The 25,546-nt window shown below is 37.0% G+C and overlaps 2 protein-coding genes across 2 annotated transcripts in view; both read left to right on the top strand.

Annotated features, from left to right (window-relative positions):
* XK (X-linked Kx blood group) overlaps positions 1–24,421 on the top strand; it is a gene marked incomplete at its 5' end in the record, with an annotated part of 74,605 nt that extends 50,184 nt beyond the window's left edge. Inside the window, one exon of the mRNA XM_008576599.1 lies at positions 23,457–24,421. Within this exon, the coding sequence (XP_008574821.1) occupies positions 23,457–24,283 (827 nt within the window). The remainder of the gene's footprint in view (positions 1–23,456) is intronic.
* On the top strand, positions 19,864–20,188 carry LOC103593580 (6.8 kDa mitochondrial proteolipid-like). Its single transcript, XM_008576598.1, has one exon. It carries the CDS (start codon positions 19,874–19,876, stop codon positions 20,186–20,188), a length of 315 nt encoding a protein of 104 aa, XP_008574820.1. The 5' UTR covers positions 19,864–19,873.
* Positions 24,422–25,546: the final 1,125 nt, after the last annotated feature.

Raw genomic sequence — 25,546 nt, 5'->3', positions numbered from 1 at the left:
TTGATTAATATTTAGGTTGTTTTGGCCGGCCCGGTGGCGCACTGCTACAGTGCGCCGCTCGGGAGCGCGGTGGCGCTCCTGCCGAGGGTTCGGATCCCACATACAGACTGGCTGCTCACTGGCTGAGCGAGGTGCGGGCGCGACACCAAGAGTTGCGATCCCGTTGCCGGTCCCGGTCCGGTATGGTCACGACACTGAGGGTTGCAATCCGTTGCCGGTCACGAAAAAAGACAAAAAGGAAAAAAAAAATATTTAGGTTGTTTCTAGATTGTAAGTATTAAAAATAATGCTACTGTAAATATCCTTGAACATGCCTTTTAATACACAAATGCATGTAGTTCTGTGGCATATATTCTCAGGAGTAGAACTGTTGTCACAGGGAATGCAAATTTTAGCTTCAGCAGAAACTGAAAATTGGTTTTACCATTTTACACTCCCGCAAGCAGCATATGAGAGTTCCAATTGCTCCACATCCTTGCCAACACTTGGGTTCACTTTTTTTTCTCTCTTTTCTTCTGGGAAGGTGGGGTTTACTTTTTGTAGTTCAGTGGATGTGTGATAGTATCTCGCTGTACTTTGAATTTGCATTTCCTGATAACTAATGAGTTTGTTTTCCTCTTCATGTCTTTAGTAGCCATTTTAATCTCTCTCTCTCTCTCCCCCCTTGCTTTCTCTCTATCTTTCTCTCTCTGTGTGTGTGTGTGTACATGTGTGTGTCTGTGTGAAGTGACTGTTCAAGTCTTTTTGCCCATTTTACAAACTAAGATTTATTTACCCTTTTGGTCCCTGTTCAGACCTCCTTGAATTTCTGTGCCAGTCACTGTGCTAGCTGCTGGTGATAAAAATCTGCACGAAACAGTACCTACCTTGAGAACATTGTACTCTAATAAGAAAATAATAAGTAACCCAAAGGTACCAAGTGATGAGGTAAACATATGCATAGGTGGCTGTGAGATCCCAATAGAGTGACAGTTAACTGAGCTTGGCAGAGTCTTGGAAACCATTCAGCACACCTGGATGAATGTAGTAGAATAAAGGCTGAGGAAGGCATCATTGAAGAAGTGACACTTTAACTGAACCGTGAAGAATAAGTAGGGTTTAGCCAGACAGACAAAGAGGAGAAAGAAGGCTGGCGGCAGAGAAACAAATGAGTTAGGGTCCTGTGGCAAGAGCCATATGAGAGTTAACATGTGACAGAACCAGAAAGGGAGGGAGGAAAATAACTTAGTGCAGTGCTTCTCAAGCTTTAATGTGCCTACAAATCACCTGAGAAACCTTGTTAAAATATAGATTCTGAATCAGTGGCTCTGGGGTGGGACATCTCTGAAAAATTCCCAGTCTGTGCCAAAGCTGCTGGTCCACAGGCTAGGCTGAGTAGCAAGAGCTTAAATATTTATTTGGGTTTGGGTGTGATGAGAGAGGAAGGTAAAAAGAGTCCTAGCTAACATGTAGATTGCTGGATAGGATGATATGGAGTGATGGTGTCTTGGACTGCTAGAGGGAATGTGAGAAGAGATTTCAGGAAAATATGTGTTTTCTTCCTTTTTTTTTTTTTTTTTTTTTTTTTTGAGGCACTATGGAATATTTAGGAAGAGAAATCTGGTAAACTCTTGGATAGAAGGAAAAAATAAAATATAACCATGGTGCCTGAGTGGGAAGTGAAAGATGTATCTATGATAGCACAGAGAAAGGGCCTTCCAGGAAAGTGAGAGGATGATTAGGAGAAAATGACATGATCACTACTCCAGGAAGAGTTTCAAGAAGGTTGTAATGAACAACATCAGATGTTGTAGAGAAACTAAAGAAAAGCAGGACCAGAATCCAGACTGCAAGGAGTTGAGGATTAGGAAGTGAGTGTTTTTATTAGAGACAATTAAAGAGATTGACTGAAAATTGGTGAAGAGGGTGTGGTACTAGGCAGAAAGAAATTCAGGGTAAAGGAAGGCCTCCTTCTTCAGTCTCTTGCTCTTTCTTTTTACCTCTCTTCCCCCATCCTCCCTTTCCTCATTATTATAAAAATTTTCCAACATACAAAAAGATTGAGAGCATGTTATAATGAATCCCCATGCATCCATCACATGGCTTCAACAACTATGTACGTTTTTGCCAATGTAGGATGTTTCTTTAGATGCAGCTGACTTAGGCAGATTTATATACTCACAGAAAAACAGCCAGGATTGAGGGAGCAGTTACAGATTGAGAAATATGGTAACTGATGGAGCAAAGATTTTGAGAAGGAGGCAAGTGATGGAATGTAGTACATCTGGAGATCCTGGCTCCAAAATGTTTAAAAGACACTTTGAGTGAGTTGAGAAAAAAAAGGTAAAAGTTGCTGCCTCTCAGAAATCTGTTAAAATTCCAATTTGCAGAAGCTTACTATGCTAACTTACTCCACTTTCCCTCTGCCATTATACTCCATATTCCTTTAGGCTGCCTCAGTTCCCCCCCTTGAAGTCATTCACAAATTTTTTTTGGAAAAGTCTATTCTACCTAGGCATTTCATGAGTTCAGTCATTTTTCTGAAGATTCAGTGTCTACAGACAGGACCCACATTGCAGACTACAAGCATCTACCATCCTCTATCTTGTAAGTAGCCTCCATTATCTCTCCAAAGTGATAGAGGAACTATTCCTCTTGTCCTACAAATAGAATACCCTCTTAATAACAATTCTGGAAAAGAAAATGTTCTCCATCCCTTTATTAAGTTTATGATGTCAAGTCAGGAAGTAAGAAAATTCATGCCTAGTAACAATTAATTTCTCTGTGAAATAGGAAGAAAGTTCATTTACAAGGAATTAATATGTCTGGCATTGGGTGGGAAGAAGCTTTAGGAGTGTAGAAAGGGTTTGGAATATTGCTAAAGCCTTTTTTTTAACTTTATTTATTCTTTTGATCCTTAAGGCTTTATTACTTATTTTTGAGATTTTCATTTTCTATTAAATCTATTTTTTTAATATTACTTTAAAAATATATTTATTTTGTTTTATCATTATACAATATAACCATTTTAAAAAATTTATTTTCTATTAGAATATTCATTATTACAAATCATACTTATTCTTTATGCCCTTATCTAATCTCTTCACCTCTCTCTCCCCCGTCTAATAACCATAGATTTGTTCTCCCCATCTGATAGATTAACTGTTCTCCTGTTGGTTTGTTGCCTAGATGTTCTTTCCAGTACTAAGACAGGTGTGATCAACTCCTCCCCTACTATTGTAAAGCAGATTCTTCTTCTATTACTCTGGAGTGTGCTTTGTGAAGAGAGAGGCCCTCTTTTTTTTCTTTTTTTTTTTTTGAATGTAAAATTTTGGGGCCCTTTAACATTTTCTACCTCTGGTAACCTTAGTCCCATTCTCTCCTGTTGAAAGTTCAAGGAATTATTGTGATTTTGTATCTTTCTTTCTGCCCCCTCCCCCTTTTTTCAGCTCCCACTGATGACTGAGGACATACAGTATTTCTCTTTCTGTACTTGGCTTACTTCACTTAACATTATTCTCTCTAAGTTCATCCATGTTGCCACAAATGGCAGAATTTCATTCCTTTTTATTGCAGACTAGTATTCGATTGTGTATATATACCACATTTTCCTTATCCAGTTGTCCGTTGGTGGACATTTAGGTTTGTTCCAAGTCTTACCTATAGTAAATAGAGCTGCAATAAACATGGGAGTGCAGGTATCTCTTCAACATAATGATTTGCATTCATTTGGGTGTAAGCCCAGCAGCAGGATTGTTGTATCATATGGCAGTTCTATCTGTAGTTATTTGAGGAACCTCCACACTGCTTTCCATGACTACATTAATTCAGAGTCCCACCAACAGTGTAGGAGAATTACCCCTTTTCCACATCCTCATCAGCATTTGTTATTCTCTAACTGGGGAGAGATGGTATCTCAATGTGGCTTTGATTTGCATTTCCCTGAAGCTTAGTGATGTTGAGCATTTTTTATGTGTCTGTTGGCCATCTGTATCTCTTCCTTTGAGAAATGTCTATTCAGCTCCTTTGCCCATTTTTAAATCAGATTACTTTTTTTTTTTTTTTTTTACTGCTAGGGTGTTTGAGTTCTTTGTATATTCTGGATATAAATCCCATGTCAGATGCATAGTTTGCATATATTTTCTCCAATTCTGTAGGTTCTCTTTTCACTCTGTTAACTGTTTCTTTTGCTGTGCAGAAGCTTTTTAGTTTGATATAATCCTCTTTGTTTATTTTTTCTATTGTGGCCTTGCTTTTGGGCCTTGATCATAAAGTCTTTGCCCACTCCTACTTCCTGAAATGTGTCCCCTATATTTTCTTTTAGTAATTCTGTAGTTTTAGATCTTATATATAAGTGTTTAGTCCATTTTGGGTTGATTTTGGTATATACTGAGAGGTATGGGTCCAGTTTCATTCCTCTCTATATGGATGTCCAGTCTTCCCAGCACTACTTATTGAATAGGCAGTATATGCTCCTGTTGCCCTTGTCAGATATCAGTTGGCTATTAGAATGTGAGTTGGTTTCTGGATTCTCTATTCTGTTCCATTGGTCTGAGGTTCTATTTTCAAGCCAGTGCCATGCTGTTTTGGTTACTATAGCTTTGTAGTATAATTTGAAGTCAGGTAGTGTAATGCCTCCTGCTTTATTGTTTTGTTTTTTTTTTATTGCTCAGGATTGCTTTGACTATTTTTATTGTTCCATATGAATGTTAGGATTGTTTTTTCTATTTCTGTGAAGAATGTCATTGGTATTTTAATGGGATTGTACCAAATCTGTATATCACTTTGGATAGTATGGACAATTTCACAATTTTCATTCCTCCAATCCAAGAGCATGAAATGTCTTTCCATCTTTTTGTGTCCTCTTTAATTTCTTTACGCCATGATTTATAGTCCTTGTCATAGAGATCCTTCATTTCCTTGGTTAAATTCATTCATGGGTATTTTATTTTTTTGGTGACTATTGTAAATGGGCTTGCTTTAATTCTTTTTCTGCTAGTTCTTTACTGGAGTATAAAATGTTACTGATTTTTGCATGTTGAGTTTGTATTCTGCAACTTTACTAAAAATTGTTAATCAGCTCAAGAATTTTTTTGGTATACAGTCTTTAAGTTTTTCCATATATAGGGTTATGTCATCTGCAAACAACGAGAGTTTGACTTCATCTTTTCCAATCTAAATGCCATTTATTTCTTTCTCTTGCCTGATTGCTGTAGCTAGTACTCCCAATACTATGTTAAATAGGAGTGGTGAAAGTGGGCATTCTTGCCTTGTTCCCATTCTTAATATCACAATGATATTGGTAGTGGGTTTCTCATTTATGGCTTTTATTGTGTTGATACTTTCCTTCTATACCTAATTTGCTGAGAGTTTTTATCATGAAGGCATGCTGAATTTTTTTTCACATGCTTTTTCTGCATCTATTGAGATAATGATGTGGTTTTTGTCCTTGATTTTGTTGATGTGGTGTATCACATTTATTGACTTGTGTGGGTTGAACCATCCTCGCATCCCTGGATGAATCCCACTTGATCATGGTGTATAATATTTTGATGTGTTGCTGTATTCTGATTGCTAGTATTTGTTGAATATTTTTGCATCTGTGTTCATCAGAGATAGTGGCCTGTAGTTTTCATATACATACATACATATATATATATATATATCATGTGTATATATATATATCCTATGTGTGTGTGTATATGTGTGTGTGTGTGTGTGTGTGTGTGTGTGTGTGTGTGTGTGTATGTATCATTGTTTGGTTTTAGTATCAAAGTAATGCAGGCCTCATAGAATGAGTTTGGGAGAATGGCATCTGTTTCAGTTTTTTGGAATAGTTTGCAGAGAATTGGTATTAATTCCTCTTTAAATGTCTGGTAGAATTCAGGAGTAAAGCCATTCAGTCCTGGGCTTTTCTTTGTTGAGAGACTGCTTATTACTGCTTCAATCTTGTTGCTTGTTATTGGTCTCTTCCAGTTTTCTATTTCTTCTTGATTCTATCTTGGTAGTTTGTGTCCAGAAATTTATCCATTTCCTCCATGTTTTCGAATTTGTTGATGTATAGTTGTTAGTAGTAGTCTAATGATTCTTTGTATTTGTGTGGTATTAGTTGCAATGTCTCCTTTTTCATTTCTGATTTTTGTTACTTGGGTCTTCTCTCTTCTTTTGTTAGTTAGCCTAGCTAATGCCTTGTCTATTTTCTTTGTCTCCTCAGAAAACCAATTTGTTGTTTAATTGATCTTTTGTATTGTTTTTTGGGTCTCTATATCATTTAATTCTGCCCTGATCTTAATTATTTCTTTGCATCTACAAATTTTGGTATTCTTGTTTGTGTAGTTCTTGGAAGCATAGCAGTAGGTCCTTTATGTGAAATCTTTCTATTCTATTAATATTGCAATAAACTTCTCTCTTAGTACTACTTTTGCAGTATGCCACAGGTTTTAGTATGATGTCTTTATTTTAATTAGTTTCAAGAATTTTCTTGATTTCCTCTTTAATTTCTTTTTGTACCCATAGGTCCTTTAGGAACACATTGTCAATCTTCCATGGATTTGTATAGTTTCCTGAGTTTTGATTGTTATCGACTTCCAGTTTTAATCCATTGTGGTCTGAAAAGATTCTTGAAATGATCTCAATTTTTAAAAATTTGTTGGGACTTGATTTGTAATCTAACATGTGGTCTATCCTGGAGAATGTTCCATGTGATGATGAGAAGAATGTATATTCTGTAGTTGTAAGATGAAATATTCTGTAGATACCTGCCATGTCCAGTTGTTTGAAAGTATAGTTTATATCCTGTCTTTATCTGTTGATTTTATCTAGGTCATCTGTCCAGTGCTGAGAGGTGTTCAAGTCGCCTACGATTGTCATACTGTGGTCTATCTCTTTATTTAGGCCTAATAGTGTTTGCTTTATATATCTGGGTGCTCCAATGTTGGGTGCATATATATTTATGACTGTTATGTCTTGTTGCTGGATACAACCCTTTATCAGTAAATAATGGCCTTCTTTGTCTCTTATGGTTTTTGGTTTAAAGTCTATTTTATCTGATATAAGAATAGCTACATGTGCTCGTTTTTGTTTTCCATTTGTGTGGTATATCTTTTCCATCTCTTCACTATTAGTCTGTGTGTGTCTATAGGTGAGGTGAGTCAGTTGAAGACAGCTTATAGTTGTGTCTAGCTTTTTAATCCAATCAGTCAGTCTGTATCTTTTGAGTGGGGAGTTTAATCTATTTACATTTAGGGTTGTTATTGAATAGTATTTTTTATTTTTTAATTTCTTTAATGTTCATATATATTTGTAGGGTATAGAATTGAATATCAATACATGTGTACAATATGTGGAGATCAAATCAGGATAATTAGTATATTCATGTTTACAAAACTTATTCAATCTTTGTGATCCTTAACGAATTTCTCACGAACTCCCCTTCCCCTTTCCCATTTTTAATAACCACAGTTCTGTTCTCTCTTTTTTTTTCTCACAAGTTTAATGTATTACTGTGATTGTTTCTACTTTTTTCTTTCTTTTCTTTTCTCTCTTTTTTATCTCCCACTTAAGAGTGAGGACATGCAGCATTTCTCTTTCTGTGCCTGGCTTATTTCACTTAACGTAATTTTCTCCAAGCTCATCCATGTTGCTGTGAATGGCAGAATTTCATTAATTTTTATGGTATAGTATTCCACTGAGTATATATACCACATTTTTCTTATCCAGTCATCTGTCAGTGGACATTTAGGTTGATTCTAACTCTTGACTATTGTAAATAGAACTACAATAAAGTGTAGGTATTCCTTTGACATGATGATTTCCATTCCTTTGGGTATATTCCCAGCAATGAAATTGCTGTATCATATGACAGTTCTATCTGTAGTTGTTTTAGGAACCTCCATACTATTTTTCATAATGGCTGCACTAATTTTCAGTTCTACCAACAGTATAGGAGGTTCCCTTTCTCCACATCCTTGCTAGCATGTGTTATTCTCTGTCTTTCTGATAATAGCCAGTCTAACTGGGGTGAAATGATATCTCAGGGTGGTTTTAATTTGCATTTTCCTGATGTTGAGCATTGTTTCATGTGTCTGTCAGTCATTTGTATATCTTCATATGAGAAATGTGTATTGAGCTCCTTTGCCCATTTTTTAATTGGGCCACTTGTTTTCTTACTGTTGAATTATTTCAGTTCTTTGTATATTCTGGATATTAATCCCTTGTCAGATGCATAGTTTGCAAATATTTTCTACCATTCTGTAGGTTGTCTTTTTGATCTGTTAATTGGGTTTTTTGCTGTGCAGAAGCATTAGCAATATATGGCAGACTCACTGCCAATATCATCCTGAATGGGGAAAAGCTGATAGGTTTTCCCTTAAGGACAGGAACAAGACAAGGATGCCCACTATCACCACTCCTATTAACATAGTATTGGAAGTGCTAGCCAGAGCAATCAGGGAAGAGAAAGAAATAAATGGAATCCAAATTTGAAAAGACAAAGTCAAACTATCTCTGTTTGTAGATGACATGATCCTATATATAAAATAACCTAAAGACTCTACCAAAATATTCTTAGAGCTGATAAATGACTTCAGTAAAGTTACAGTGTATAAAATCAACACTCAAAAATCAGTAGCATTTGAATACTCCAATAACAAACTAGCATAAAAAGAAAAAATTTTAAAGCCCATTTTAAAAAGTATTGAAAAAAATTAAATACCTAGGAATCAATTTAACCAAGGAGGTGAAAAACCTCCTGGATGAGAATACAAATTACTGTTCAAAGAAATTAAAGGAGACATAAAAAGATGTTACGACATTCCATGTTCTTGGGTTGGAAGGATTAACATTGTGAAAATGCTCATACTTCCCAAAGCAGTCAACAGGTTTAGTGCAGTCCCCATCAAAATACTAATGACATTCTTCACAGAAATAGAAAAAAAAAACAATCTTAACATTCATATGGAACAACAAAAGACCCAGAATAGCCAAAGCAATAATGAGCCCCCCCCCAAAAAAAGAACTGTAAAACATAAATAAAGCTGGAGGCGTAACACTCTCTGGCTTCAAACTATACTACAAAGCTATAGTAACCAAAATAGCATGATAATGGCATAAAAAGGGACACTCAGACCAGTGGAACAGAGTAGCGAACCCTGAAATCAACCCACATGCGTATAGCTGTCTGATCTTTGACAAAGGCAACAAGAAGATACATTGGGTAAAAGACTGCCTATTCAATAAATGGTCCTGGGAAAACTGGACATCCATATGCAGATGAATAAATCTGAACCTGTATCCCTCTTCATATACCAAAATCAACTCCAAATGGATTAAAGACTTAAATATAAGACCTGAAATATAAAACTCCTCAAAGAAAACGTAGGGGAAACACTTCAGGATATAGGACTGGGCATAGCTTTATGAATGTGACCCCAAAAGCACAGGCAATAAAATAAATTATGAATAAATGGGAATATATCAAACTAAAAGATATTATCTTAATCCTGGCATTTTATCATTTTTGTGCAGATGTTTTAAATATCTTTTTTTCCTTTCATCTTTGTTTGTTTTCCATGTTTCTTGGTTTTTTGAGGTGATAAGATTTAGTTTCTTTCTCTTTCTCATTTGCCTTTTTGTTTTATGAGTGGGTTTTGTTCTTTCTTATGTACTCATGGTAGTGATGATCATTCTACAGATTCCAGATTCAGGACTCCCTTGAGGATTTCTTATGTGGCTGGTTGTGTTGTGAACCTTTCAGTTTTTGTTTGTCTGGAAAATACATTATTTCTCCCTTGTTTCTGACAGATAGTCTTCTTGTGTATAGTATTCTTGGCTGGCAGGTTTTTTTTCTTTTAGCATTTTGAATGTATCATCCCATTTTCTTCTGGCTTGTAGAGATTTTATTGAGAATTCTGCTGTTAGTCTGATAGGGGCTCCCTTATAGGTGACTTGATGCTTTTCTCTTGCTTCTTTTATGATTCTCACTTTGTCTTTGAGCTTTACCAGTTTAACTATAATGTGTCTTGGAGAGGATCTTTTTAGGTTGAATCTGTTTGGGGAACTTTGAGCCTCCTGGATCTGAAGGTCCATATCTCTCCCTATACTAGGGAAGTTTTTTGTTATTATTTCATTGAATTGGTTTTCCATACCTTTTCCTTTTTCTTCCCCTCTGGAACATCTATGATTTGAACATTTGTATGTTTAACGTTGTCTGCTATATCTCTTAGAATTTTTTCATTTTTTAAATTATTTTCTACCCCCTTATTTTGTCCACCAGGATTATTTTGAAAGACCATCTGCAAGATGAGAAGTTATTTCTTCTGCATGTTCTATCCTGCTGCTTAAGTGCTCAGTTTTTTTTTTTTTTATTTAGTTGAATTAATCTTTCCATTCCATGAGTTCTGTTACATTCTTTAAGGTATTAATATTTTAGTAAATTTCCTCTTTCATATCCTAGACTTTTTTTCTCATTTCTTGATATTTTTTAATTAAAATTTTTTACAGTTTATTTTTCTTTAGGATTTATTTATTTTTATTTTTAAATATTATTTCATATAAGCATATTTTTTTTAATATTATTTATTATAAGCATACTATTATTAAAAATCATGATTTTTCTTTATACCCTTTATGCAACATATCCCTCCCCAAACTACCCTACTCCCACTGCCTCACCCCCATCTCTAGTATTCTGAAAGTTCAAGGAATTGTTTAGGTCTTTCTTTCTCTTCCTTTCTTTATTTCTTTTCATCTTTCCACCCAGTTATAAGTGAGAACATGCAGTATTTATCTTTCCTTGTTTGGCTTATTTCACTTAACCTAATTTTCTCCAGACTCATCCATGTTGCTGCAAATGGCAGAATTTCATTCTTCTTTTGGCTGAGTAGTATTTCATTGTATTTATATACCACATTTTCCTTATCTAGTCATCCATTGATGGACATTTAGGTTGCTTCCATATTTTGGCTATTGTAAGTGGAGTTATGATGAACATGGGAGTGCAGGTATCCCTTTGACATGATGATTTCCATTCCTTTGGATATATACCCAGTAGTGGGATTGCTGGATCATATGGTAGTTCTATCTGTAATTGTTTGAGGAACCTCCCTACTGTTTTCCATAATGGCTGTACTAATTTCCAGTCTCACCAACAGTGTAGAAGAGATCCCCCTTTCCCTGTATCCTCACCAGCATTTGTTGTTCTTGTTCTTTTTTATAATGGTCATTCTAACTAGGGTTAGATGATATCTCAATGTGGTTTTGATTTGCATTTCTCTGATGATTAGTGATGTTGAGCATTTTTTCATATACCAGTATACCATTTGTATGTCTTCCTTTGAAAAGTGTCTATTCATCTCCTTTGCCCATTTTTTATTGGATTATTTTGTTTTTTACTGTAAGGTTGCTTGATGTCTTTATATATTCTGGATATTAATCTCTTGTTGGGTGTATAATTTGCAGATATTTTCTCCCATTCCATAGGTTTTTCTGCTCTGTTGATCATTTCCTTTGCTGTGCAGAAGCTTTTTATTTTCATATGGTCCCATTTGTTTATTTTTTCTTTTGTTGCTTTTGCTTTGGGGGTCTTATTCATAAAGTCTTTGAAAAGTCACATTTACTGGAGTATCTACCCTATGTTTTCCTTAATTAGTTTTATGGTTTAGGGTTTTATATTTAAGGCTTTAACAGATTTTGACTTGATTTTGGTATACAGTGAGATATGCAGGTCCAATTTCATTCTTCTACATACAGAAGTCCAATTTTCCAAGCACCATGTATTGAATAGGCAGTTTTTTCCCCAATATATGTTCTTGTTGCCCTTGTCAAAGATCAGTTGGCTGTAAGTCTCTGGGTGAATTCCTGTGCTTTATATTCTGTTCAATTGATCTGATTGTTTTTATGCCAGCATCATGCTGTTTTGGTTATTATGGCTTTGTAATTTAGTTTGAAGTCTGGTAGTATTATGCCTCCAGCTTTATTTATTTATTTTTGTTCAGGATTACTTTGGCTATTCGGGGTCTTTTGAAGTTCCATATGAGTTTTAGAATTGTTTTTTTTTTTTTTTTTTTTCCCCTTTCTGTGAAGAATGACATGGGTATTTTGATGGAGATTGCATTGAATCTGTGGATTGCTTTGGATAGAATAGATGTTTTCACAATGTTAATTTTTCCCATCCAAGAGCATGGTATGTCTCTCCATCTTTTTGTATCCTCTTTAATTTCTTTCGGTAGTGATTTGTAGTTCTCATTGAAGAGGTCTTTCACCTCCTTGGTTAACATATTATTGGAAGTACTAGTCAGAACAATCAGGGAAGAGAAAGAAATAAAGGGTATCCAGATTAGAAAAGATGAAGTCAACCTATCCCTATTTGCAGATTATGTGATCTTATATGTAGAAAAACCTATGGACTCTACTAAAAAACTCTTAGAGTTGATCAACAATTTCAGTAATTTTGCAGGATACAAAATTGACACTCCCAAATCAGTAACATTCCTATACGTCAGTAATGAAGTAGCAGGAAAAGACATCAAGAGAAGGCCCCAGGGGGGAGGGCAAGCCCTGGGGTCAAAGGAAGCACACATAGCCCAGCAGCCACCAAGGTGAGCCAAGATCCACATGGCACCAGGACTCAGTCTATAGCCCGGAGGGAAGTGCCCACAGCCCAGCAGCCACCAAGGTGAGCTGAGACCTGTGTGGCACCGGGGCTCAGTCTAAGGCCTGGGTGGCAAGTGCCCACAGCCCAGCAGCTGCTTAGGTGAGCTGAGACCCGCATGACACCAGGGCTCAGTCTAAGGCCCAGAAGAGAAGTGTCCACAGCCCCAAAGCTGCATATGTGATCCAAGACCTGGACAGCACCGAGGCTCAGTCTAAGGCCCTTGGGGTAATGGAAGTGCCCTCACCCTAGCAGCCATTGAGTTGAGCCGAGACACTTGTGGCCACAGGGCCTAGTATAAGGCCCCAGGGGGAAAGAAAGCACATGTAGCCCACCAGCCACTGAGGTGAGCCAAGGCCTGTACAGCACCAGGAGCTCAGTCTACAGCCACCAACATCTAAACAAAAAGCAATTAAATGACAGGAATTAAACAATACCTTCAATAACTACCCTAAATGTGAATGGATTAAACTCCCCATTCAAAAGGCACAGATTGACTGATTGGATTTAAAAAATAGACCCAAGTATATGCTGTCTTCAAGAGACCCATCTCACCTACAGAGACACACACAGACTGAAGGTGAAAGGATGGAAAAAGATATACCACACAAATGGAAACCAAAAATGAGCAGGAATAGCTATTCTTATATTGGATAACATATACTTTAAACCAAAAAGTGTAAGGCCACTATATAATGATAAAAGGATCTATCCAGCTAGAAGACATAACAATCATAAATATGTATGGACCCAATACTGGAGCATCCACATATATAAAGCAAACACTCTTAGACCTAAAGAAAGAGATAGGACCTAATACGTAAATAGTGGGTGACCTGAATATCTGTCTCTCGGTATGGGACAGATATTTCAGGCAACAAATCAACAAAGAGACACATAATGTAAACTACTCCTTAGACCAACTGAACCTTGCAGATATATATAGAACATTTCACTCAACAACTAAAGAACATACTTTCTTGTCATCAGCACATGAAACATTCTCCAGGATAGACCACATATTAGGTTACAAATCTAGTCTCTTTAAATTTTAAAAAAATGAAGTCATACCAAGTATCTTTTCAGGCCACAATGGACTAAAACTGGAAATCAATAACAAACAAAACCCTGGAATCTATACAAATACGTGGAAACTAAACAGCAGGCTCCTGAATGACCTATGGGTCCAAGAAGAAATTAAACAGGAAATCAAAAAAATTCTTGGAACTAATGAAAATAAAGATACATCATACCCAAACCTTTATCATATTGCAAAGCAGTACTATGAGGCATATTTATTGCAATAAATGCTTACATCAAAGATTGGAAAGACTTCAAATAAACTACCTAACACTAGGCCTCAAAGAACTTGAAAAACAACAACAATCCAATCCTAAGGGTAGTAGAAAGAAATGATTAAGTACAGAGCAGAACTAAGTGAAATTGAGACCAAAACAACAATAGAAAAGGTCAATGAAACAAAAAGTTTTTTTTTTTTTGTGAGATGATAAATAAAATAGAGAAAGCATTAGCTAGGTTAACAAAAAGAAAAAGAGAAAAGACCCAAATAACAAAAATCAGAAATGAAAATTTCATTCTGCAACCAATACCACAGAAATATGAAGAATCATTAAAGACTATTATAAACAACTGTATGACAATAAATATGAAAACCTGGAAGATATGAATACGTCTCTGGACACATACAAACTACCCAGAATGAATCAAGAAGAGACAAAAATCCTGAACAGACCAATAACAAGCAATTAGATTGAAGTGGTAATCAGCAATCTTCCAGCAAAGAAAATCCGAGGTCTGGATGGGTTTACAGCTGAATTCTACCAAACCTTTAAAGAGGAATTAGTACCAGTTCTCCTCAAACTATTCCAGAAAATCGAACCAGAAGCCATTCTCCCTAAATTATTCTATGAGGCCAACATAACTCTGATACCATACCAGATAAACACACAACAAAAAAAGAAAATTAAAGGCCAATATCCTTGATGAACATAGATGCAGAATTCCTCAGCAAAATATTTGCAATTAGAATACAGCAACACATCAGAAAAATTATACACCACGATCAAGTAGGATTCATCCCAGGGATGCAAGGATGGGTCAGCATACATAAGTCAATATATGTGATACATCACATCAATAAACTCAAGGACAGAAACCATCTGATTATCTCAATAGACTCTGAAAAAGCATTTGACAAAATTCAACATTCCTTCATGATAAAGACTCTCGGCAAATTAGGTACAGAAGGAAAGTATCTCGATCCAATAAAAGCCATCTATGACAGGCCCATTGCCAGTATCATTCTGAATGGGGAAAAACTGAAGTCTTTTCCCTTAAGAACAAGAACAAGGCAAGGGTGCTCACTCTCACCACTTCTATTTAACATAGTACTGGAAGTACTAGCCAGTGCTGTCAGGCAAGAGAAAGAAATAATACACATCTAGATTGGGAAAGATGAAGTCAAACTGTTCCTATGTGCAGATGACGTGATATTATATATAGAAAAACTTAAATACTCTATCAGAAAACTCCTAGAGCTGGTTAGTAATTTCAGTAATGTTGCAGGATTCGAAATAAATGCCCCCAAATCAGTTGCATTTATATTCTCTAAAAATGAGCTAACAGAAAGGAAATCAAGAAAGTAAGCCTGTTTACAACAGTCACACAAAAAATAAAATAAATAGGAATCAATTTAACGAAGGAGGTGAAGGATCTACAATAAGAATTACAAACTACTACTTAAAGAAACTGAAGAAAGCACAAAAAGATGGAAAGACATTTCATGCTCTTGGATTGGAAGAATTAACATTGCGAAAATGTCTATTCTACCGAAAGCAATCTACAGATTCAATATAATCCCCATCAAAATTACGATGACATTCTTCTCAAAAATGGAAAAAACAATCTCAGCTTTCATATGGAACAACAAAAGACCCCAAATAGCCAAAGCAATCCTGAGCAACAAAAATAACACTGGAAGCATAACACTACTTGACTTCAAATTATACTACAAAGCTATAGTAACTAAAACAGCATGGTACTGGCATAAAAATAGACACTTGGATCAGTGGAGCAGAATAGAGAACCCAGAAATCTCCCCTCAGGCTTGCAGCCTTCTGATATTTGACAAAGGGAACAAAAACCTACACTGGGGAAAAGACTGCCTATTCAATAAGTGGTCCTGGGAAAATTGGATATTCATATGCAGAAGAATGAATCTAGACATGGATCTCTCAACATATACTAAAATAAACACAAAATGGATTAAGGACTTATGTATAAGACCTGAAACTGTAACATTACTAAGGGAAAAAAAGGTGAAACACTCCAGTAACTAGGTCTGGGCACAGACTTTATGAACATGAGCCCAAAAGCCCAAGGAACAAAAGAAAAAATAAACAAATGGGACTATATCAAACTAACAAGCTTCTCCACAGCAAAGGAAACAGTCAACAGAGTGAAACAATAGCCTACCGAGTGGGAGAAATTTTTTGCTAACTATGCATCTGGCAAGGGATTAGTATCCATAATATAAAAGGAGCCCAAACAATTACACAGTAAAAAACCCCCAAATACCCCATTTAAAAAAATGTGCAAAGGAACTGAATAGACATTATCCAAAGGAAGACATAAAAATTGCCAACAGGTACAATGAAAAAATGCTCAACATCACTAGTCATCATGGAAATGCAAATTAAACCCACATTGAGATATCATCTCACCCCAGTTAGACTGGCTTTAATCAAAAAAATGGTGAATAACAAATTCTGGCAAGGGTGTGGAGAGAAGGGAAAACTCCTACAGTGTTGGTGGGACTGTAATTTAGTACAACGACTATGGAAAATAGTATGGAGGTTCCTCAAACAACTACAGATAGATCTTCCATACAATACAGCAATCCCACTTCTGGGTATATATCCAAAGGAATGGAAATCATCATTTTGAAGGGATACCTGCACTCCCTTGTACATCACAGCTCTGTTCAAAATAGCTGAGGTATGGAACCAACCTAAATATACATCAATGGATGATTGGATAAGGAAAATGTGGTATATGTACACCATGGACTACTTCTCTACCATAAAAAAGAATGAAATACTCCCATTTGCAACAGCATGGCTGAGTTTGGAGAAACTTCTGTTGAGTGAAATAAGCAAAACTGAGGGATAAATACTGTATGTACTCACTCATAAATGTGAGCTAAGAGAGAAAGAAGGAAGGAAAGAAAGACCACAGTGGTGCATTGCATTGGACTTGCAGAGGGAGAGAACATACCTAGGGATACAAAGTGGAATGGGGAAAGGGGGAAGGGGAAGGAGGTCGGGGATAATTGGGTGGGGTTCATGGGGTATAATCACAATTTATGGTAATGGGCATGCTACCAGTATCAATCTGGCCATCACATCTTAGGCACAAGTAGTGACAATTTGCTTTCTCTACACCATGAACATTCATAACCCAAAAAATAAAAAATAAAAATGATAAATATTAGAAAAAAAGGGAACATTTCCTTCTTCACTCCTCAGATTATCTATTAAAGGGAACTTTTTACTTACTGACACCAAGATAAGCGTGCATGTGCACACGTGCATGCTTAAAACATTCTTTCAGGCAAATTTAGTACTTTACCAAAAAGATATTTGAATAAAGATAATTTTATTTATCTCATTAGATGTTGTTATGGAGAAAATATATCCTTGTCAGAAATTATTTAACAATTATATTTCAAGTCATAAAGGGATATTTTGCAAACAGAATCTTCGTGGTTGGTTGTTGTTAAATCAGTTTGTCAAGAGATTAACATCAATTATATACTTTGCAACCACAGAGAATACAAAAATAAAGGATAAACATAATGTCAAAAAAAAAAAAAAAGAAATCAAGGAAATGAGCCCATTTACTGTAGTTGCAAAAAAAACAAAATACGCAGGAATCATTTAATTATGTTGCTTAACCCAGTCTTTTTGTATCTCTTTGAGTTTCTTTAAGATTGTTCCTTGGAATTCCTTTTCAGTCATTTCAAGGTTTTCCTGCTGTATAGTGTCTGGTGTGTGAGAATTACTCTATTCTTTTGGTGTTGTCATATTTTCTTGGGTTTTCTTATTTCTGGTATCTTTACATTGATTTGTGAGCATTTGATTGAGCAATTGCTTTTTCTATTACCCTAGAGTGGGCTTTGAGGAGAGAGACTTCCTCTTCTTTTTCTGGTCTCCACTGGTGACCCTCCTTGTGTTGTCAGTGAAGTTGATTGGCTGATGGGCTGCCTACGTGGCTGCTGTTGCTGCTACTTTGGTGGTGAGCTGCTTTTGTGGTGGCCGTGGCCGTGGTGGTGGTTTTGGTGGGCCACCCATGCAGAAATGATGTTTAATCATGCTCCTGCCTTCTGCTGAGTGATGGGGGCTGCCCATGGCTTCTGCCTAGGGTCTTATTAAATCTGGGAATCCACAGAGTTGTTCTTGAAAGCATCCTGGGTTCTGGAGTGCTCAGACACACGCACCCTGAGCTGGCACCCTGCATTCCCACTTGCACACCTTTACTTTACCTAAACTGCTATCTAATCATTTAATAAAAGATGAAAACAGCAAAATGCCTCGCCCCACACATACACCTAGGAAATGAGAATAGGATTATTAAAGAATGTTAGGCTTCTTTGAAGTGCCATCTAAATAGGCAGGACTGCCAACTGATCCCCTTTTGTTTTGACTATTGGAAGATAAGGTTGGGAAATAGTGTCATGGAACTTTTCTCTATTTATGCCTGAATAAGTAGGTATTTGCATCATCCTAGGCATTCATTAGATAAAAGCTAAATTCTAGAGGTAGATATGTACATTGCACACATTTTGTACATGCTTCTTGTCTCCCAAGTGTATCTCCTTTCCTGGCCCCATTTCTTACTATGAAATTGTGCAGTGAGCACTCAACAGTTGGAGTGATGATTGAAGTCAGTGATTTCAAGATACTTTCTCTGCATTCTCAGAAGCTTTCCACGGTTGATTACTACTAAGCAACAACTGGGTAATAATTGCCTAATTATATTGATATACAAAAAGATGTAATTTGGAAATAATTGGCTTAACAAAAGAAAAATGAACAGATGCTGAAAAATTATTTGGGTCATTGTATTGTTAAAAGCTATTGCTTAATACCTGGAGTTAAAATACCATAAATATAGCAATATAAATACTGTATATATATGACTACATAATTTACATTTTAATCATTTATGCTTAGCTCATATTCTGCATTTAAATTTTTTTAATATAGTGGAGAAGACAAAGACAAAGAAAAGGATTCAATGCTGGGTCATTAGAGGGTGGAGATTTGTGACTATACATATAAAAATATATCACTAATATGTTCTGCTTTACAATTCTCCACTGAATTAGCATCTCCAGAAAAAATGTCTCAGTCTAAATACTTCCCGATCTACTCTGATGATGGTGTTTCTGTCTTTTAAATTTGATTCATATGTGCCAGTCTTTCTAGTGAATGATATCAATAATGTAAGTCAGTGCCAAAAGACTATGAGAAGAGTTGATGCTTTGAATAAAATCGAGCTTCTCCCAGGAAAATAAATAACAAGCTTTCAGAGTTTTTATGCCCATCAAATATAGATGTTTTTCCTTTGATTCAGAACTTAAATAAGAAAAAAACCTTTTATTCCCATAGGTGAGACAATTAAGTTACATGGACAGAATTACATGGAACTGCATTTTAAAAAGCAGGCATGGATAAAGCTAAAGTAATCAAGACACTCTGAAACCCGTATTGACAAAAGAATACACAAATAGATCAATGGAACAGAATAGAGAGCCCAGAGATAGACCTGCAAAAAAATTGTCAATTGTTTTTTGACAAAAGAATAAAGGCAATGCAATGGAAAAATGATAATCTTTTTAACAATTGGTGTTGGAACAACAACTATCAAAAACAAAATGACTCTAGAAATAGACCTTACACTCTTCACAAAAATTAACTCAAAATGGATCACAGACCTGAATGTAAAATGCAAAACTATAAAACTCCCAGAGGATAACATAGGAGAAAATCTCGATGGACTTGGATTTGGTGATTATTTTTTAGATACAACACCAAAGGCACAATCCATGAAAGAACTGATAAGCTGGACTTCATTAAAATTAAAAATTTCTGTTCTGTGAAAGACACTGTCAAGAGAATAAAAAGAGATTGTCTCCTAGGGGAAAGTATTTGCGAATACTTGATGTTGTATATCAACATCTGGCGGAAAGGATTTGCAAAAGTCATGTCAGATAAAGGACTGTTATCCAAAATATACAAAGAGTCATTGGCTGCAGTTCTCTGGTACAGTCCGAGTGGTTGGTCCTGTTCCGAGATGCTTCAAAGCATTATTAAAAATGTTTGGATCCCCATGAAGCCCTACTATATTCAAGTTTACTGGGAAATTTGGGTAGGAATAAGGTTGATGGGCTTCATCATTTGTAAAATAAGGAGTGCTGATAAAAAAAATAAAGCTTTGAAAGGTTTGAGTCCTGCACCTGCTCATGGTCATCATTAACCAGCTTCACTTGGAGTGCACATGAGATGAAACGCCAGTCTGTCTGTAAATTTAAGCAAGCTGTGTTATATGGGAACATGGAATATCACTGTTCACTTGTATAAGTACCATGTACTTCTCATCATGAATAAATGTATATGTACGATGCACCACTGCCCCCCCATAATATATATATACACACACACACTAAGAACTCTTAAAAAACTCAATAATAAGAAAACAATCTGATTAAAAAGTGGCCCCAAGACTTCAACAAGACCTAACCAAAAATAGCAGATAGCAATATATACAGATAGCAAATAAGCATATGAAAATTGCTCCACATTATATGTTAACAGAGAAATGCAAATTAAAAAAACAGTGAAATACCACTATAACCTATTAAAATGGAATATTACTCAGCCTTAAAAAGAAGGAAATCTTGGGCCGGCCCGGTGGCACACTGGATAGTGAGCCGCTTGGGAAGCGTGGCGGCGCTCCCGCCTGAGGGTTCGGATCCCACATACAGACCGGTTCCCGCTCACTGGCTGAGCGAGGCGCGGGAGCAACACCGAGGGTTGCAATCCTGTTGCCGGTCCCCGGTCTGGTACGGGGGCAACACTGAGGGTTGCAATCCATTGTCGGACACGGAAAAAGACAAAAAAGACAAAAAAAGAAGGAAATCTTGTCATTTACAACAACATGAATGAACTTGGAGGATATTATACTAAGTGAACTAAGCCACATACAGAAAGAAAAATACTGCATGATCTCACTGATATGTGAAATCTATAAAAGTCAAATTCATAGAAGCAGAGAGTAGAATAGTGGTTACTAGGGACAGGGATGGGGTAGGGGAAATGGGGATATGTTGATCTAAGGATGCAAACTTTCAGTTATGTAGAATAAATAAGTTCTAGAAATCTAATGCATGGTGACAATAGTTAATAATGCTGTACTATATACATGAAATTTTCTTAGAGAGTAGATTTTAAGTGTTCTCACCACACACAAAAAATGGTAACTATATGAGGTGATGGATATATTAATTAGCTTGACTGTAGTCATCATTTCACAATGTATGTGTATATCAAAACATCATGTTCTACACCTTAAATATATTGGCCCAAATCCAGAACACTGACAATACCAAATGCTGGTGAGAATGTGGAGGAACAGGTACTATCACTCATTGCTGGTGGGAATGAAAAATGGTACAGCCAATTTGGAAGACAGTTTGGAGATTTCTTGCAAAACTAAACATACTCTTACCATGTGATCCAGCAATCATACTAGTTGGTATTAACCTGAAAGAGCTGAAAACTTATGTCCTCTCAAAAATCTGCATGTGGATGTTTATAACAACTTTATTCATAATTGCGAAAACTTGGAAACAACCAAGGTGTTCTTTAATAGAAGAGTGAATAAATAAACTGTGATGTATCCAAATAATGGAGTATTATTGAGCAGTAACAAAAAATGAACTATCAAGCCATGAAAAGATATGGTGAGGGAAATTTAAGTGTGTTATTAAGAAGTGAAAGAAGACAATCTGAAAAGGCTACTTATTCTTGATTCAAACTATATGACATTCTGGAAAAGGTAAAACTATGGAGACAGTAAAAAGATCAGTGGCTGCCAGAGGTTAAGGAGGAGGGATTAATGGGTAGAGCACAGAGGACTTTCAGGGTAATGAAAGTGCTCTGTATGATACTAGAATAGAAGTCATCATACATTTGTTAAAACCCACAGAATATACAATATCTAGAATGAACCCTAATGTAAACTGAGGACTCTGGGTGTCAATGTAGGTTCATCAGTTGCAGCAAATGTACCACTCTGGTGAGGGATGTTAATAATAGGGGGGTCTGTGCATGTGCAGCCAGGGAATTTATGGGAAATCTCCGTATATTCTGTTCAATTTTGCTGTGAACCAAAAACTACTCTAAAAAAGTCTATGAAAATAAATAAATAAATATTTCAAGATATTAAAAAAAGAAAGAAGGAAAAGTAGGCATAGAATGTATTATCATCTCAATTTTATGGGTGAGAAAACAGAACCCAGAGAGGTTGCCATTTTCCCATTGTAAACTGGTGAGGCAAGAGTAAAACCAGTTCCTTAGTCACAGTCCTGCCTCCCATCCATCCTTGTGCCGATATTTGGAGGAAGTCACAGCCTGTGGTTAAGTCATTATATTTCAGTTTTGACCACATAGTCTGTGCTCATGGGTTGGCAGCATATTTCTCAGGTAATAGATCTCAAGGCTAGCAGCATTGTGCTTGGAACATAATACCATGCTCCATTTAAATGAGCCACATCTTGTCTCCAGAAATTGCTGCTTCATATAAACTAGATAAGCCCATTAGCCATAAATCATTTTAAGAAATAAACAGCTAGAGTTGAGACTTCTTGAAGCGCTAAGGCCTTTCAGCCCAAGACATATTGACTCTCAGTAACAGTGAGGTTCTCATTTCTCCCGGCTCTCTGCAGAGTTTAGAAATGCAACAGAAGTGAGCATTCTATAGTTAGAATATACGTTTAAAAGGTCCTGCAGATAGGAGCATACTGAGCAATTTATTATTGAGTGCTTTCTGTTTGTGTGCCTACGACTGGTATGTGTCGAGGGACATCAAGAGAAAATATCAGATGTGGTCGGTCAGTTGAGGAAACAAAACACATCATGTTGAGGAAACAAAACACATCATGTAAAGGACTCTAATATCAGACAGATGAAGATGGCATCAGGAAGGTGTTTTAGTTTGAGCTACACCTGAATCAAACCTGAGAGAAGGATTTGAGTGCATGGATTTTGGGGGCAAGGTGTAAGGAGCATCGGAGAAGAGAAATGAGGCAGGGAAGGGAAGGCAGCCAATAAAAGGAGCACTATTAGACAGCTGTCACGGTGGGTGACTAGAAGTTAATCCCATGAGGAAACACTGGGAAATGGTAGAGAACATATGCCTCAGGGTTATTCTACCCAAGGGGTGGGGGAACTAGGGTACTTATATTTCATCTCTTATAAAGGCTGGAATTGGGGTATCAAGGGCTCTCCCACAGGCATTAATTCCCTAGCACTTCAGCCAGCCATGCACCTGGGCAGAGCAGCCTTCTGCAGTTCTAGAAAAAATCCTCAGGCATAGTGGGCAGATATTGACAGCTGGAAGTCAGCCTGTGCACATTAAACAGAAGAGTCCAAGGAATATAGGCAGGGGACTGGCAGAGGTTCTACTATGGTAGGATTCCTGATGGAGGTGAGACTTGACCGTGCTCTTTCTCTTTTCTCCATAGGCTTCCTCATGACCTTATCCTTGTTGTCCATCGTGTACGGAGCCTTGCGCTGCAACATCCTAGCCATCAAAATTAAGTATGATGAGTATGAGGTCAACGTGAAGCCTCTGGCTTACGTCTGTATCTTCTTCTGGAGGAGCTTTGAGATTGCCACTCGAGTTATAGTCCTGGTCCTCTTTACCTCCGTCCTGAAGACCTGGGTAGTGGTGGTCATACTCTTCAACTTCTTCAGCTTCTTCTTGTTCCCCTGGGTCCTCTTCTGGTGCAGTGGCTCCCCATTCCCCGAGAACATAGAGAAGGCCCTCAGTCGGGTGGGCACCACCATTGTGCTGTGCTTCCTCACTTTACTCTATGCTGGTATCAATATGTTCTGCTGGTCAGCTGTGCAGCTAAAAATCAACAACCCCGAGCTCATCAGCAAGTCTCCGAATTGGTACCACCTACTGGTGTACTACACAGTGAGATTAATTGAGAATGCCATCCTCCTCCTCCTGTGGTATTTTTTTAAGACCGACGTCTATATGTATGTGTGTGCTCCTCTCGTGATGCTGCAGCTGCTCATTGGGTACTGTGCAGCCATCCTCTTCATGCTTGTGTTCTATCAGTTCTTTCACCCCTGCAAAAAGCTCTTTTCCACCAGTTTTTCTGAAGGCTTTCAGATGTGGCTTAGGTGTGCCTGCTGTTCCCACAGGCAACAGAAATCCTGTGAGTCAGTAGAAAATACAGACCTAAAGTCATCCAAAAGCAGAGATGAGACACCTTCTAGCAGTAAAATAAGTACTGATCCCAGTCACAACGTTACTGCCGATGAGCTCTCCTCTGCTTAATGGGATCTGAGGTTTCAGGGCACAGTCATGTTATTTTCTGGGTTGATACCTGTTCTTCATACAAGTAATGAGCCCTCCACAGGGAACAAGGCAGGAAGATAACTGTTAACTCCTTGTGAGCTGCTCCTCTTTATAGAGCTCTTGGGTATGTGGGAACTATGGGGAGAAGCCAGGGCATCCTCTGAGTGTTAAAGGAGCAGCCTAAGACACCATAGTTCACAGGTGACCATGTTATGTTCTTCCAGTCATGACTGTCCTTTTCATTGACAAAGTATCCCTGAAATCCGAGTTGGGCTGCTTAAATCCATCAGGTAGAATGAGGAGAGCGGCTTACTTGTTTTCTAGTTTTCTGGACTGTTGGTTTGGGTAGCCTGATGATTATTATCCCTGAACATAGTTTTTTACCCAAGAGCTGTTCTGATGACCACAGAAGGTTACTGGAGTTTTTCCATCAGCAACATCGTTCTTGTTGGAGTAAATAGGGAGGGCTGTTCAAGTTTGATTTTTGAATAGAGAGATGTTGTTTTTTCATCTCATTAGGGCTTTTTGTACATAACCAACTATAGCCACCCTGGCATGCTATCGCTAATTGATTCAAGGGCCTAGATTTGGAGACTTTATTCCCTAGGATCCATGGATGCAAAATTGAATTTTAAATTTGGTTATGGAAGCCCTAGAAGTTTAGGAAAGTTGTGTTTGTTCAATATGTTGAAGAAATTCTGAATCAGTAGGGTTGTTAAAACATCAAAATGATGGAGGCTTATATAAGTAGAATTCTTACCTTCTCAGGCTGGTTGAACATGTGAATCTGCTAGAAGGTAGGCTTAAACCTCCTCAAGGTTCAGTCCTGTCCTGGGATTCTGGGAAATTTCTGGTCTACTGTTTTTGCTAGGATTTGCCTTCTTAGGAAAGAAGAAATTAAAATTCATAGTCTTAAGTCCTGCCTCCCTCTTCCTTACCTGCCAAGAAAGTTTTAGACAAGAGTTACCTTGGCTAACTTAAGTTTTTCTGGAAAACCTCACAGAAATCTCTCACCCAGTGCAGGAATACGAGGGTACTTCAGAAAGTTCATGGGAAAATAGAATTAAAAGACATTATGAATCTTTCCATGAACTTTTTGAAGTATACTTGTGTAAGGCATTTTAATTTTCATTATTTGAAGGAAAAGAGTTTTCCTCACCACCATCACTAGTCAGAGATTGACTTCAGACACTTTTCTAAATTATAGAAGGAAATGAAATGACCAGAAGATATTTGTCTTTC

Source organism: Galeopterus variegatus, unplaced genomic scaffold (genome assembly GCF_000696425.1).
Source record: "Galeopterus variegatus unplaced genomic scaffold, G_variegatus-3.0.2 Scaffold1371, whole genome shotgun sequence".
In the NCBI taxonomy this organism is placed as follows: domain Eukaryota; kingdom Metazoa; phylum Chordata; class Mammalia; order Dermoptera; family Cynocephalidae; genus Galeopterus; species Galeopterus variegatus.
This window is presented reverse-complemented; position numbering and strand designations above follow the sequence as displayed.